Here is a 16,407-nt window from a genome sequence, read left to right on the forward strand (position 1 = left end):
GGTTGTCAACAGTTCAGAAGACGTGAAATAAAGTGCGCGCATCCGTAATAAAACGTCCCTCACACGGTTCCGGGGGGTGAATAAAGGCCTCCTGTAGCGAATCCATGCGTTTTTGTAAGATAAATATCCATATTTCAAACATAATAAACACTTTTCTCTCACTTCTGCTGACTGTCATAAGCGGAAGCAGTTCCGGCGGATGACGCAAGACGTCGGCGTTGCGTGATTAGTGACGAACGCGGAGAGAGAACAAAACAAAACGCCGGTCATGAATTAGAACCACAAACTGAGGATTTGTAAAGAAAAACGTCAGAGGACTTCGATATAAGCCAAGAGGAGACTGGTTTTCCTTTGCTAAAGTAAGGAATCTTTGCTTCCTTTGCTCCTGTAAACAAACTCACGAAACTAGCATATCTCAGAGGCTCGTGCGTTGCGCATACGTCCTACGATATTTAAAGGTATTTTTACTATGTTAAGATATTTTATTTACAAAAACGCATGGATTCGCTACAGGAGGCATTTATTCACCCACGGAGCCATGTAAGGCACGTTTTATTATGGATGCGCGTGCTTTATTTGACGACTTTTGGACTGTTGAACAGAAACACCCACCCACAACACACAATGATAAAGCTTGGAAGAGCAAGGATCATTTTTAGTATAACTCCGATTGGATTCGTCTGAAAGAAGAAAGTCATATACACCTAGGTTGCCTCGAGGGTGAGTAAATCACAGGCTAATTTTCATTTTTGGGTGAACTAACCCTTTAAGAAGGGATATATTGAGTGTTACACTCACATTTGATATTGAAGGAGGCCTCGCCGGTGTGGGATTCTTCACCAGTGCTGTTCTTTGAGGCAAAGCACTGGAAGTTTCCTGAGTCAAGCGTCCTGTCAATGGCAGTGAATTTCAGGTTGCCCCCTTCCAGAAATCGTCTCTCCGAATTGGTGACCATCTCTCCGTTGTGGTTCCAGGAGTAGACGACACCTCGAGGGTCGTTTACTTCGCAGCGCAGCATGGCACTGCGCCCATGCAGGGCATCCTGGGATTTTGGCTCCTTGGTGAAAGAGAACGAGGCGGCTTGCACCAGGATCACTACCGGGAGAAGAAAACAAAGCACAGGCATGAAGAAAGATAACCTAAAGAACTAATCTAGCAGATCAGTGCCAGCGCTTACAGGTCCAGACGGACAACTTGTGATGTTGATTAGCAAGATGCTGAAACGCAGGTGAAGGAATGTAGCTTTGAGAAAAAGCAGAGCACCCCCTCACGCCTCCCTCAGACTCTCAGTTCATTCTTTGTTTTCATCCAGCTGGAACTTCAAGGCCAGACGCCCAGGTGTGCTTTAGACAGACAGGCCCAGCTGGGCTAGATGAGACAAGGCCTTTCAATGCTGACCAGTCTCTCTGACCCAAACGATAACCTTAAGCATTATGTATTTGAGTAAAACCATTGGCCCTGGCCTCATTTTAGATCAAAGTGTGGCTATGGAGTGTAATAAGCGCCTAAATTGTATACTACTGAAATGCAGAGTTTACTGAAGGAAAGCATGCGAGGCAAGTGTTTGAATACCTGTATGAACATGCACCATGAAGCCCAAAGTGTGGGCTTTCACATTTAACATTACCTTAATTCATTTGGACAACATTATTTCACTTCAAAATACATGCAAGTATTCCATTTTTACTACGTTAAGAAAACATGCTAGGGTAGAGTGGATTGCTAGGATGTTCCAGGGTAGCTAATGAGTTTTTTTGTAGTAAGTTCATATGTGCTTGCTATGGTACTCTAAATGATTGCTAGATCAATTCCATGATGATGTGGATAGTTGCCAGGATGTTGCTATTGGGTGGCTAATGTTTTAGTGGGGGATTTTTTTAAGGAAAATGCTCTCAGATATTTTTGACATATTGCCCAGGCCTATCACAAACAAATAAACCTTCAAAAATAATTGACTACATTGAGGCTGATCAATTGCAGGACAAGCAATAAAACTGTATGAAGAATTTTGTAGCCAAACAACTTACTACAGAATCACTTAACAAAGATGGCAGTTCAAAGGCACAAGTACATTGAGTGCATAGCTAATATAACCTAAAGGATACTCAGTTCCAGGGTTATTTCGAATCGGACACCAACGAAAATTGACTGGGAGTCAGTTGTGAACTCAGTAACGACTCTGAATGATTCAGTGAATGATTCAGAGTCTGAACTAAACCGATAATTCGTAAGAAACTGCGAGTCTGTTTTGTGAAATTTTTGATTGACTCGTTAAAAAAAAAGTTACACTTTATTTTAAGGTGTCCTTGTTACAATGTTATTATACATTTAAGTACTGAGTAATATTAATTAACTACATGTACTTACTATTTGGTTAGGGTTAAGGTTATTCATGCATAAATTATGCATAATTTATTGTTATTATAATAGTAAGTACATGTAACGTATAACAAAGACACCTTAAAATAAAGTATTACCAGGAAAATATATAGTGCATAAAGAGTTATTTGTTGATGAATCTGGTCAGCTACCAATGTCTTGTTTTTGCACTTTACATGAAAGCCAAAGAGCTCTCTAGCAATATCAGCCTAGGATGACCATTCTCAATCACGGTCTACAGCCTTTTTTATATAATGGAAATGTGTTTGAAGGCAACTGCTGCACACAAGGTGGAGATTACGCCCTCTATTTTATGCTCAAAACAGAAGGAAGCAATAGGGAATTTTGACAAAGAATATATTGATTCCTCAACTTTCATTCATTTTTTTGGCTTGCAATATTTCGAAATTCACTATATAGCCCCTTCCCTAGTTAGGACTTTGTTTAAATCCCTAATCTGACTATGAGCAATAGTAAAGTTCACGCTTGCTGGCTGACAAAAGCTGATACACCAGTAATGATCTTTAAACACAACTGATGGTTTCATATCACTCCTGTAAAAACAGCATTCTTCCAACGTGCCAACTTTTACTTCTAGACAAAAAAAGAGCGCGGCCCTGTGAATGACAGGCGTCTCCAGGGTCTAATCTCTGGCGCCTCTGCCCATTTTCTACCCCGCAGAGTGAAGCTCTGAAGACGCCCCATTCAGACAGACAGACAGTAGTCAGTCCCGCTCCAGCGAGCACAGCTCGTGCTGGGAGAAGACCAGCATGCACTGGGAATGGGAAATGAAGCCCGGATCCCCTGTGGAGCGGAGTACAACATATTCAATAAACAGCTGCGATGAGTGACTGAAGTTTGGACCATACAGAGATATTTCATGGGGGTGAAGGAAGGTTGCACCTGTCAGGAGCTAGATAACCTCTCTTTAATTCACTCTGACATAACGTCACATCAGCCTATGAAACCCTGTTTCTGCATGTCTGTCATCTCCACCTGCACCTGTGTCAGTAGGCTATACTTCATTTAATTATTACAATATTCAAAATGTTGCTAAATTTTATATCATCGGCATACTCTGTGTCTTGCCACCACCTTAGCTTCCTTACCCATCAACAGAGCTGGGTAGTAACTGATAACGTGTACTAAAGCAATAATCCCCGTGAAGCCGTGGTTTACAGTGAATTTATAACAGCTAAGGGGCGTTGTTACCCCCTTAGCAAAGTAGTTTAGCTTTCACAACGAAACACAGCGTCTTCACGACATGGCAGCGGCAGCAGCAACAATACTATAGCGAGAATAAAAGTTACGCCTTCTTTCTTTGCGTGAACATTTGGGCGGCGTTATGCAAATCTTCCCACATCGTGATGTAGACGTGGGGGTGTGTTAGAACGAGCCGTTTTAGGTAGGTGTGGTTGACTCTTAACTTTTATAAAGAATATCTCTTTGGATTTGAGACTTTAGTCTTTGCAACTTTACAGATCTTCTTTATGCACCAAGAGCTTGTAACACTCCGAAGAGAAAGGAAAAATTTAAATAGCATCATATGACCCCTTTAAGATAAAAGCAATGTGTGGTCTTCAGTATCAAATGCTGCGGATAAGTCTAGGAGTACCAGAATCACAGAGTCACCTAGATCAGTAGCAATTTAAATGTCATTTAAGACTCTCAAAAGAGCAGATTTAGTGCTCTCACAGAGATCTCAGAGATTTGATTCTTATTAAAAAATGACTGAAGTTGGAACAACACAACTTTTTCCAAAATCTTGGAGATAAAAGGAACCACAGAGATTGGACGAAAATGATTTAAATCAGATGTATCTAAAGAAGGCTTCTTGAGTAGAGGGGTAACAGTGGCCACTTTCAGGCATGTACTGTATAGGAACTGAACCAGTTAGTAGACATTTGTTTAAGAGTTATAGCAGACCAGGGCCAACAGAATCTACCAGTTTAAAAAACTGGGGATGTATCACATCCTGAGGGCAAGAGGAGGTTTTAAGAGTGGCAATAATTTCAGTGAGATGGAGAGGTGAAATAGGATAAAAAATCTCCCATGAGGCCAACGGCTGGGTAGATACACAAGAGCTGACATATGGAACGCCTGCGGCCTTAGTTTTGAAATTTTATCAATGAAAAAGCCCAAGAAGCATTCACAGACAGCATACTTACTTTACAAATTCAACAATTACAATTTTTTCAGCAATATTTTTTTTTCAAAACTCTATTTTTGAAAAGTCTCATATCAACTATATTCTATTCGTTGTTATATTCTATTAGTTTGTGTAACCTGCAAGGGTTTTAATGGTCATTGTGGTTCTGTCATAGGTTTCACCGATATATGAGCTGGTGCGTTTAAGCACAGTAGCCGAGCAGCTTCGCACAAAGTTGCCCCATCTGAAGATGGCATGGGAAGAGTACATGCAGAACTTCAACCCGTGTCACTGCGCCTCCTGTAAGAATAATGGCGTACCTGTGCTCTCCAGGACAGACTGCAGTTGTATATGTAAAAATGGTTACAGAGGTGATGCCTGTGAGGAGACGGAAAGAAAAGGTAATGTACTTTACCAAAGTATAACTCTTACTTTACACACATGTCTCTTAAGTGCTGGCGGTATGTCAGAAGAGGCAAAATCAGAAGAGGCATTTCTAAATCACACGAGGTCCCCAGATAATACTAATCCCGTGCAAATAGGGCTTGTGAAGTATTTTACAGCTTAAAATGCAGCTCAGCTAATCATAATCAAGTATTGGAAACATATATTATAACAGTGATTTAGTGACAGGTGCAGTTTCAAATAAAGCAATACGCCCCAAGAAGCCGTGGTTTACATTGAATTTATAACAGCTAAGGGGCGTGGTTAGGCACGGTGCTTCACGGGGGGTTATTGCTTTTATAAAACGGTTATTCCATATACGTAGTAAGGTTTAACAAAATAAAACAGAGCAAATAAAGTGTAATGATATTAATAAAAACAGTATTCTTCCATCAAACAATGTAGCTCCTCAGAAACAGTTGTGGTTGCTACAAAGTGGTTGCCGAGCAACACACAAACATAAACAAAGGTGTGTGTTACTTTGTAGAGTAATTTACAACAGCTTCGAACGCGGCTCAGCCAATCAGAATCAAGCACCGGAACTCTCCGTTTTATAATCTGGATTACATAATCAGATTCCTAAAATGAAGTACTTGTAATTAGATTAAATTACATTTAAAAATACTTGTAATCAGACTACAGTTACTTTTTTATTGATTACATAATATTCACACAATAGCAATAAATTATTCATTATTATTATTATTGATTCTCCCCATTTGCTCTTTTTCATTTTTAAATGTTCCTTTCTAAAATAGCTTTTCATTAAACTCACAACCCCCCTGAACCCCAGCTTGGGAAACCTTGACATAATGTAATGTTTAATGCACTTCATGTTGTTAATTACAACAAATGGAATATATTTTCGTTTGTAGAGTAATTTACAACAGCTTCGAACGCGGCTCAGCCAATCAGAATCAAGCACCGGAACTCTCCGTTTTATAATCTGGATTACATAATCAGATTCCTAAAATGAAGTACTTGTAATTAGATTAAATTACATTTAAAAATACTTGTAATCAGACTACAGTTACTTTTTTATTGATTACATAATTGCATATTCACACAATAGCAATAAATTAGTTTAAATGGCTCTTTTTCAACTTTTAAAATGTCCTTTCTAAAATAGATTATCGTTTATGTTTATATTCTTATTATTACTCAGAAGGTCTTTCAGTTTTTTGGATGTTCACACACAAAAAGTCATGTGGCTATAATTACACAGAAAATTGAGAGGCCACACAGCATTTCACCACTGGATGTACAAAATAATTTCAGTTTTAAGAAGTGTTCTCTCAACATGTCCACATTGCATCAACTACTCATGAGCACATTCATTTTTATTTGGATGATCAGGTCAGCACTGGGTTATATGCATGACTACGCCTTTGAAAGAACTCACAAATTCATGTTATTTCTTGTTTACATGTAGTTCAGGGATTCCCAAACTTTTTGTGTCAGCCAGTCTTCTGGGGTTTTAAGGTAAAAAGTTAATTATTTAGTAACACTTTTGCATGTTCATGGTGCTCTTAATGGTCACATGACATTTTTTTCCCTTTTGATTGAGTGTTTGATTTTGGTTGAGTTATTTTAAAATTATGTATTTTCATTTTATATTCTTGTGATTTAACTCTTAGCGTGTCATTGAACTTACAAACCCCCTGCAGTTCCTTCATGTTAATGTTAATGCACTTCATGTTGTTAATAACAAAGAACGTAACGTGTTCTTTTTCTTTGTATTTTTAATCAATATGGTACAAGATTATCCTATTTAAATCAATGTGATTAACGAGTTAGGTCAAAAAGTAGTCTGATTATATTACCTCAAATGTGTCATTTAATGGATTACGTTACTAACTACAGTTTTTGTCATGTAATTTGGAATCAGTACCGAACTACAATTTGTAAGTAATCTAACCAGCACAACAACATTACAAGCAAGCTATCTGTAGTCTTTACCAACGTCAAAGAAATCTTCTGACTACTTTTGTGTTTTCTTATGCGGTTATGATTACGCCTGCAAAGAATGCGCTCCCACAGAACTCTTGACAAAAGCTAATATCACCAAATGCTCTACGTAAACCAGCCCCGCCCGTATCATTGTTTTTCCTCACGCAGACAGCAGTCATTACGTCTGTATTCAGAGGCCTATGGAAAGCAGAATCATGTCTGTACATGCAAGTCTCCAGGATACAAGATCTTTATCCATGAACCTGACACTGTGAGATCTCTATTGTCCTCAAACAGCAAAGTCTGTCATCATCTTCAGACCTTATTCATAATGGCTAAAGTTTGCATGCATTTTGGAGAACTACCATACTATATACAGCATTAAAGGGATATCCTGAATTCAATCAAGTTCAGCTCTATGGACAGCATTCATGACATTCTTTAACATACATGATTCCATCTTTTCCCTCAGTTACAACTGAAGTCTATGGGGCAAGTGTACCTGAGGATTTAAAAGCTTTCATTGAAGCAGCGACATGATTTTTTCCTTTAAAAAAAACTATTATTCTCTTTGTTTGCCTTTTGTTTACACGTCGTGTATAAGGCTATGCTTATTATTGTAATGAACTGCGTTTTAACTAGTGCTGTCAAACGATTAATCGCATCCAAAATAAAAGTTTTTGTGTATATAATATACGTGTGTGTAGTGTGTATATTTATTATGTTTATATTCATACACACATGCATGTACAGTATATATTTAGAAAATATTGCCATGTATATATTTATATTCATATAATTCATATTTACAAATATTTTAAATGTATAAACATAACATATTTTTCTTAAATATATGCATGCGTGTGTATTTCTCACCCCATCTATGCTACTTTAAATACATTTATAAATGAAGCGAAGTACAGCCGGGCAATGATATGTTCCTCCATCCGTAGCGGGTCAGTCCTGCCACAAACCCTCACCAATACACAGAAACACAAACCACTAACACAACTACACAAATAAACACAGATGTATATCTCTCCTTATGCACACTGTCCCATCTAAGGCTTGGTCAGAGAAACAATCTCTCCGCGGCTCTGTGACCAGAAGACCTCCCATACGACCGTAAGGCAGAATTAACTCGCCACTCAACACCGACCACACAGCTGCACTGACGATCACTACACAATCCCACTGACCGTGACCGACCACAATCAAAAGCTTTAAATAACGCAGGAAAAGAAACTCCAAATGCAGATTACGGGAAAGCGCTGGGTTAAAACGATGGAAAAATACACTATATCTACGGTTCAAACCACAATAGACTCACATTGTGACTACACCTGGGTTATTATAATGAAATAAAATGAAAGCCATGAAAAACCCTATCATTTAAAAAAAAATACCTGAAATAAATTAAATAACAAAAAAAAAGACTTTTAATTTCAGTTAGATGCCAGGGTGCCATTTCTTATTTTCATTTAGTCTAAAATGTATGAAAATAAAACGAAAACTGAAACAAAACATATACATATATATATATATATATATAGTTAACTATATGAACGGTTAAAAATATATAAACTATATAAAATGTTCAAAATTACAAAAACATAACATTTCTAAAACTTTAACTAAAATTACATTGTTATACTTTATATATTTAAATAACTTCTGAACATTTAATCAAATTTAGCTTATGATGACTAGTGTACTGTAAAATAAAAAAAAATAATCATTTGTTATCATTATTATTATTATATTATTACATCCAGATTGATTAGGCCCCCAAAAATTTAACCTGAATATCTAAGCAAAAATATATTAATCATAGTATAAATAATAATATATATGACACAATAATTGCAATATAATTTTTTGGCCAAATCAGGCAGCCCTAGTGTATATTTGTAAAACCATTCTTACATAAATATTTGCCTTGAACTGAGCTTTATGCCATTTTAGTTTACACTCTTAAAAATAAAGGTGCTTTCTTCACAGCGATGCCATAGAAGAATAATTTTTGGTTCCACAAAGAACCATTCAGTCAAAGGTTCTTTAAAGTAGGGCTGCACAATAAATCGAAATGGAATCGAGATCGCGATTCGACAGAAGCTGTGATTGTCATGCGTATCTTTCAGTGAAGCACGGTTCTGTGATCAGCAGTAAATCTCCATCCAAAGGCCAGAGGGCGCTCTCGTGCTGAAACTCCAAATACGACTCGCAGAAGAAACCCAGAAAATGCCTAGCGCTGCAGCTGAATAAACACAAGATTCAACTGCTTTCATTGATTCAACGTGACTAATAAACACACGACTATGGCAATATACAGTTTATCTGAGTATTTATTATTATAATTTTCATTAAAATAAAGTATGTTTATAATGCAATGCCTTTATCACTGCTTAAATACTATGAAATATGTTGCGTGCCTTATTCTGTGTAAGAAGCCACATCATCTCACAGAAGGATTTATTTCAAACACTCGACTGACGTTATGAAGTGAGTTTGGAGTAAAAATGTTATTAAATGTGGTATTTTCACATGCTTTCAGATGGAGCAGCATTTACTTCACAGAGCCGTAGTTCACTGAGAAGTCATTATCGCGAACGATTTCTTCGATTTCAGAATCGCACAATAAAATCGTCTGCGATTTTTTTGCGTAACTTGTCAGTGAACTACGGCTATGTGTAGTAAATTCTGCTCCATCTGAAAGCATGTGATGATGATTTACTGCTGATTACAGAACCGTCTTTTTTAACAAAATGTGCATGACAATCGCATTCGATTAATTTAAAGAACCATCTCTTTCTTACCTTTTTATCATCTGAAGAACTTTCATTCGCCACAAAGAACCTTTAGTGAAACAGAAAGGTTCTTCAGATGTTAAAGGTTCTTTATGGAACCATTTAGACAAAAAGGTTCTTCTATGGCATCGTGAAGAACCTTTATTTTTAAGAATGTACTGCAATATTTCTAACAATTTTTTTCTTTTTACTTTATTTACATTTTACCGTAACTCAAGCACAAATTTAGCTCAAGTTTATGCAAATTAGCAGTGACATCAGGTGTAAACCACCAACAGAAGTGGAAAGAAGAAAGAAAGAAGAGGAAGAAAATTTAAAAAGTTGCAGAACATAGTTTTTGACATTATATCAGAATAAGAACTAACATCAAAAAAACTAACCAGGGTGTTCAATGTTTTAAATACATCCATTTATCCATGTTGTGCTTGTTCGCGGAGTTATTCAAGTTCTCAAAAGCCAATATCCACATGACTTTCATTGGCCATGATGAGAGCTGGATGCTTTGGGGCCGGAGCTCTAACCTGGCTGAAGCTGCTCTCCACTTCCTGGATTCCTGTGGAGGAATTTGAGTTTTTTGGGACAAAGATGCCATTCATGGCCTCTCTACAGCTAACAAGCCAGCAGAGAACCAGGAGAGGAACCTGATTGGCTGAAGAACATATAAACTTTATGTACATACATACTAGGCTTGCTCACAAACCCTCTCCAAAGAGCACGGGTTGTGCTCCAACACTATCAAACTGTGTTCAAACTGGCCTCTTTCTACACGCAAACCTCAATATACTGGATGGACCAAAACATTCGGCTGCAACAGTCTGAATGACGTTTTATGACATTGCTTTGTAGATATAAAACTCAGGCTACCTTCAGAAACAAAATCTTTCTTGCAAGCACACACAGTGCTTTATTACAAAAAAATCGTGGTTAAATGGTAAGCAATCCACTAAAAAACCATTACTACACATTTACTATATTAAAACCACGGTTCATTTTTGTGAGGGCCAAGCTCACCACCTTCACAATGGGCCTTTGATGGCAGGCGATCGTCTCTGAGCAGAACTTTATAAGGCGCGTCTGCGGTCGAACTCATCCGCCACTGGAAAATCTGGGAACCACTAATCAGCCTGTATCAGAGTCATGACGGCTTTTCCATTAAACAAGTGAGGGATAATGTTCAGTCAGCCAGTCATTAACACAAAATAAACCTGTCGATTGCACATTTTAGCAGAATGCCAACATTCACCATTACAATCAAGTATTCAAGTATGAGTTGCATGTCCATTTTAGACACCAAGGGCCAAATGTACTAAACAGGGCAAATTATGGCGCTTTTCCACTGCGTGGTACGACTCGGCTCGGCACGGCTCGGTTTGCGTTTCCACTGCAGTTCAGTACCGCTTTAGAGTGGGCGGGATTATTCACATGTGGTTATAGTTACACCACCTCTACTGCCGCGACTCCTGAAAAACGTTTTCATTCTGCGTCGCCCCATCAAGCTCTCGCTGGATCCGCTCCTCTGCTATCAATGAGAGGAACATCTGTTCTTCCGCAACAGACAACAAACCTCAACAGACAACGAAACAGCTACTTTTTGGTTGTTAAAAAAGGTGCACTCGTTTAAAACAGTTGCGTTCGATCCTTCACTGGCTGTGCTGATTTAAATCTACCGGTTCTGTTGTGTTTGTGTCGCAAGTTCAGTGACTCAGGTAGGGAGGATTCTCTCCGGCCAATCCGTGATCAGCAGAGTTTACACGTCACGTTTTGGTAACGGTACGGTTCACTTGGAACCTCAACCGAGGTGGTACTAAAAAAAAGTACCAGGTACCAGGTACTGTACCCAGTGGAAAACCCCCCAAAAGTGAACCGTACCGAGCTGTACCGTACCATGCAGTGGAAAAGCGCCATTAGTGTCCATAAAAGCGCAGATGGGAGGGAAAATTCTGTGTGTGATTTACTAACAATGCGCACATTAAAGAACACATTTCCATAATGACCAGTGCAATCTACCAAGCACAGAGCAAATCACCACCTGCTTTAAGACATGCTTTTTGGGGGGTGTTAAATAATGGCGGAAATACCAGTAATTTGACGAGCGCAAACGTTAGTAAAACACATTGCGTGATTCATTTGAATACTCTCCTCCCATCAATTTTGCACCTGAAAGGGAAACTCCTACAAATGCATATTCATTAAGGTCAGGCGCAAAAATAACTCGTGTCCACGCCTTTTCAGCGCTAATTTGTCACTGTGCGTCTTTAGTAAAACCTGACAGTACAATTTTAACGCCAAAAGACGTTTGTGCTGGCGCAAGCTGTTAGTAATTCTGGCCCCAATTCTGTGTTTCAACACTGGGTAGATTACTTACAAATTGTAGTCCATTACTGATTACGGATTACATGATGGAAACTGTATTTAGTAACACAATCTAAATTAATCAATTTAGGTAATGTATTCTGACTACTTTTATCAAACTTGTGATGACTTTTTATCAAACTTGTTTTAAACTAACCATTAAACGTACCATATTGATATAAAAAAAGCAAAGAGAAAAAATGTATTCCAAATCAAAATTGCATTAAACATTACATTACACCAGGGTTTCCCAAACTGGGCTTAATGTAAGAACTGCAGTGGGTTTGAGTGTTGATAAAATGCTAATAATTAATTAAATAATAAAAAAATGTCAAATAAATAATGTAAACACATGAACACTAAAAACAGAAATATTTATTTTGTTTACCTGCATGTCAATGTGACCATTAACCGACATCAGAGAACTGTTAAACATGCAAATGTGTTGTTAAAGTATTGAAATATTAACTTACATGAACAAACATTAATAAAAATGCAAACAGCACTGACATTAGGTTCAGGTTTCAGGTTACTGAAGGTCACTGGATATGATGACGACATAGTGTTTCATAACTATACATCACCAGTGTTTAGTAACTTGCATAATTATTTGTTTCATAAATGGTCTAATTTGCTTGAGAGGTGCTTCTTCAGAAGGATGGTTTCCAAATGTATTTACATTACCATTCTGTATTGTGAATATAGTCAAAGCTAAATGGTATTATAAACAATAGGATTTTTAGAGAGGAAAATTTAAAAGAGAAAAAAAAATCATGATTTACTGCCACTGTGTGAGTAATATGTAATCATGTAATCCATAAAAAGTAACTGTAATCTGATTTTGAGCATTATAAAAAGTAATATACTCTAATTACGTGTACTTGATTTTTGTAATCTGACTACGTAATCCAGATTACTACCCAGCTCTGCGTACTTGTGTTAAAAGGTGCAACAGCCGGTATGCTAGGGAGGATGAGTTTGAAAGAGAAGTTGATTCATTAGTTCTACATATGAAACAAAGCCCACTGGGGTGGCGGACTCAGACCGTACTGTAATTTTAGACTTGCCACCCACAGATGTTGAGACAGTAAAGCAGAGGAGTGATGGCGAGACATACCCTCATCAACTGCTGCTGATGAGCTCCACCTGTCCTCTTAAAACACAAGCCGTTTAATTGGGTTGTTAATCTGATCTGAAACCATGAGAACGGCCCACGTGGAAACGTGAGCGCTGAGGATCGACCCACGGAAAATAACAGGTGCAGGAAATGGATACTCAAACTTTATGAGATAATGTTTTAGAGTTTTCAATGACTTGTTTTGCTAACACTAAAGCAAAAATATTATGAGACGCAATACAGTGAATTAAAGCATATTTTACATTTTATACACAACAGGATTTTGGACCAACGAGTTTTCATTGTAGCCACAATTATAGAAAACTATGCAGAGCATTTGCATGACCAAGTTGTGAAATCTGCCTGGGGAAATATTTTGCCCCCAGGCAAAATTACTGATTGAAATGACTTCTAATGTGAAATTAGTTTGGTGAAAATTTGATAAAATGTCACTGCACCTTTAGATGTAAAATAAAATTAAATGCAGTTGAGCAATAAGTTTGTCACGGTGGCCATTGGCCATAATAAGACTGATGAAATAATTTAGCGATAGCAATATAAGAATATTTATTTTACATCATATTTACTCAAATTTTACTTACAGTGGGTACGGAAAATATTCAGACCCCCTTCAATTTTTCACTCTTTGTTATATTGCAGCCATTTGCTAAAATCATTTAAGTTAATTTTTTTTTCCTCATTAATGTACACACAGCACCCCATATTGACAGAAAAACACAGAATTGTTGACATTTTTGCAGATTTATTAAAAAAGAAAAACTGAAATATCACATGGTCCTAAGTATTCAGACCCTTTGCTGTGACACTCATATATTTAACTCAGGTGCTGTCCATTTCTTCTGATCATCCTTGAGATGGTTCTAAACCTTCATTTGAGTCCAGCTGTGTTTGATTATACTGATTGGACTTGATTAGGAAAGCCACACACCTGTCTATATAAGACCTTACAGCTCACAGTGTGAAGGGGGTCTGAATACTTTCCGTACCCACTGTATATCAGTAAGTAAAATTTGAGTAAAAGACAACATTGTATGCGTACTATCCAACCCCATCCCAAGAGAAAACGCAACTATTTTACGAGTTGGTGACTTCATATGAATTTGTATGATCGGATTGAGCTAATAATAAAGGGCCACCTCACCCCTAAACTTAACCGTCAGTGGGGTGTAAACCGATTGTATGAATGACAATCAACAAATTCGCAACCAATTCACCAAAACGTAAAATACCATCAACTAGAGCTGCACGATTCTCGATAAACTGAGTCATATTTTTGTTTCAAATAGAGATCACGATTCTCGCACGATTCTGAACTAAACAAAATAACATGTCATTTACTAGAGGCTGTGACAAAATGTTAATTGCTGCAGTCTATTCAAAAATGTTTAATTAATTTGAATGAATTAATGGTTTGAATGAATGATTCAATGACTCACTCATAAATACTTCACTTGTTTCATTAATGAATGAATCAACGTTTTTTTGAATGAATCTCTTGAATGAATGATTCAATGACATTCATTTTTTAAGAGTCACTTGTCTCCACCTAGTGGCGAAACAATGTAATCAACACAAAGGTTAACTGAACTGCCAATTACTTTCAAAAGCTGATCGCAATCTTTTACCGATTAATCGTGCAGCTCTACTATCAACACACTCTCACGGAAATTCATAACCATCTATTTATGTGGTCAGATTTCAAAACTGCCACAAGCCGATAGTTATTATACCTCAAACAATGGCCATATAACAGCTAATACACAAATAAAAAGTAGTCTATAGGCCCGTTCACACCAAGCACGATAACTATAAAGATAGCGATAAAGATATAGTTCTAAAAATCGTTAGACGATAAAGCTACAGCTATATACTATCAACACACTCTCACGGAAATTCATAACCATCTATTTATGTGGTCAGATTTCAAAACTGCCACAAGCCGATAGTTATTATACCTCAAATAATGGCCATATAACAGCTAATACACAAATAAAAAGTAGTCTATAGGCCCGTTCACACCAAGCACAATAACTATAAAGATAGCGATAAAGATATAGTTCTAAAAATCGTTCTCAATACTAAAGAACAGCACAGCTATAACGATAAAGGCACAGAGAAACAATATCATTGGAATCACTTGATTCCAATTTTTTCAGCTGATGAACGATAAAAACATTGACAGCCAATCAGAATCCATCCTGCTGTCACAAGCTTGAGCATTTAAAGCGGCAGACGTGCATGCGCTTATAATAAACAGGCGATATCTTTTGCTGGTACGGACGCTAATATCGTTATCTTTTATAGTTATTGTCCTTGATGTGAACGGGGGTTATCAGTACCATTATTACTCAAGGAAAAATTATTTAAGTTTTTATTTGTATATATTACTATCAATGGTCACAGAACAGCAGTTTCTACTTGGTAAAAAAGGCACATTTTAGTAGTCATCAAAAACATCTAACAAAGATCTAGCTTTAGACATAACTGGTATTTGGCGTTTAGTGGTTTCTCTCCCTGAGGGAAACTAGATATCGATGCCTGTTAGCCCTAAAACATCCCGTCTGCCCCCTCCAGGCCTTTGACCCCAAAACACAGAGATTTGCAAGGTGCTCCATCATCTATTGAATAGGTGGGAGCCTCATTTCACGCAGGAAGGAAGCTGTTTTTGCAGCTGTTCGACTGCATCACAGTCGTCATATTGTGCTCGGACACGGCTGAACAGGTGCCACTGCAGGATCGTAACGTGTAGCACGATGGAGCCGGCTGGCTGAAGGATTGGGTGGGGTTAATGAATCAGCCAGAAGAGACCACTGAAAGTCCCATCTGATCAGGGCCCGGCGGCTGGTGGAGCTGCCAGACGCCAGACAGGAATTATATTACAGAGCATTAGCGCCCATCGTGCCAATTTGGTATTGAGGGAGTGTCTCAACAGGAATTTGTTTATGTGCTATTATTTACAGTAATTGCAGGACAAACTATATTGAGACGATTTCAAGTCAAACAAATAAGTTTAGAGTGAGGCTACTTTTCTCATAACAGGGCTGCGTTTCCCAAAAGCATCGTAAGCCTAAGTTGATCGTAGCTCCGTTGGTTTCAATGGGTCTTCGATGTACTTAAGCTTACGACGCTTTCGGGAAACGCAGCCCAGGTCAATGACCATAAACTTTACTTACATCTGTGAATTTTCA

General features: G+C 37.8%; 1 protein-coding gene across 2 annotated transcripts in view; it reads right to left on the reverse strand.

Moving 5' to 3' along the window:
• Positions 1-16,407, reverse strand: part of LOC107702250 (inactive tyrosine-protein kinase 7-like) — a 64,689-nt gene that overhangs the window by 38,916 nt on the left and 9,366 nt on the right. For both annotated transcript variants that reach the window (XM_016504503.1, XM_016504502.1), the window contains exon 2: positions 799-1,095. In XM_016504503.1, the coding sequence (XP_016359989.1) occupies positions 799-1,095 (297 nt within the window). The remainder of the gene's footprint in view (positions 1-798; positions 1,096-16,407) is intronic.

This window comes from Sinocyclocheilus anshuiensis, unplaced genomic scaffold (genome assembly GCF_001515605.1).
Source record: "Sinocyclocheilus anshuiensis isolate Anshui unplaced genomic scaffold, SAMN03320099.WGS_v1.1 scaffold666, whole genome shotgun sequence".
Taxonomy (NCBI): domain Eukaryota; kingdom Metazoa; phylum Chordata; class Actinopteri; order Cypriniformes; family Cyprinidae; genus Sinocyclocheilus; species Sinocyclocheilus anshuiensis.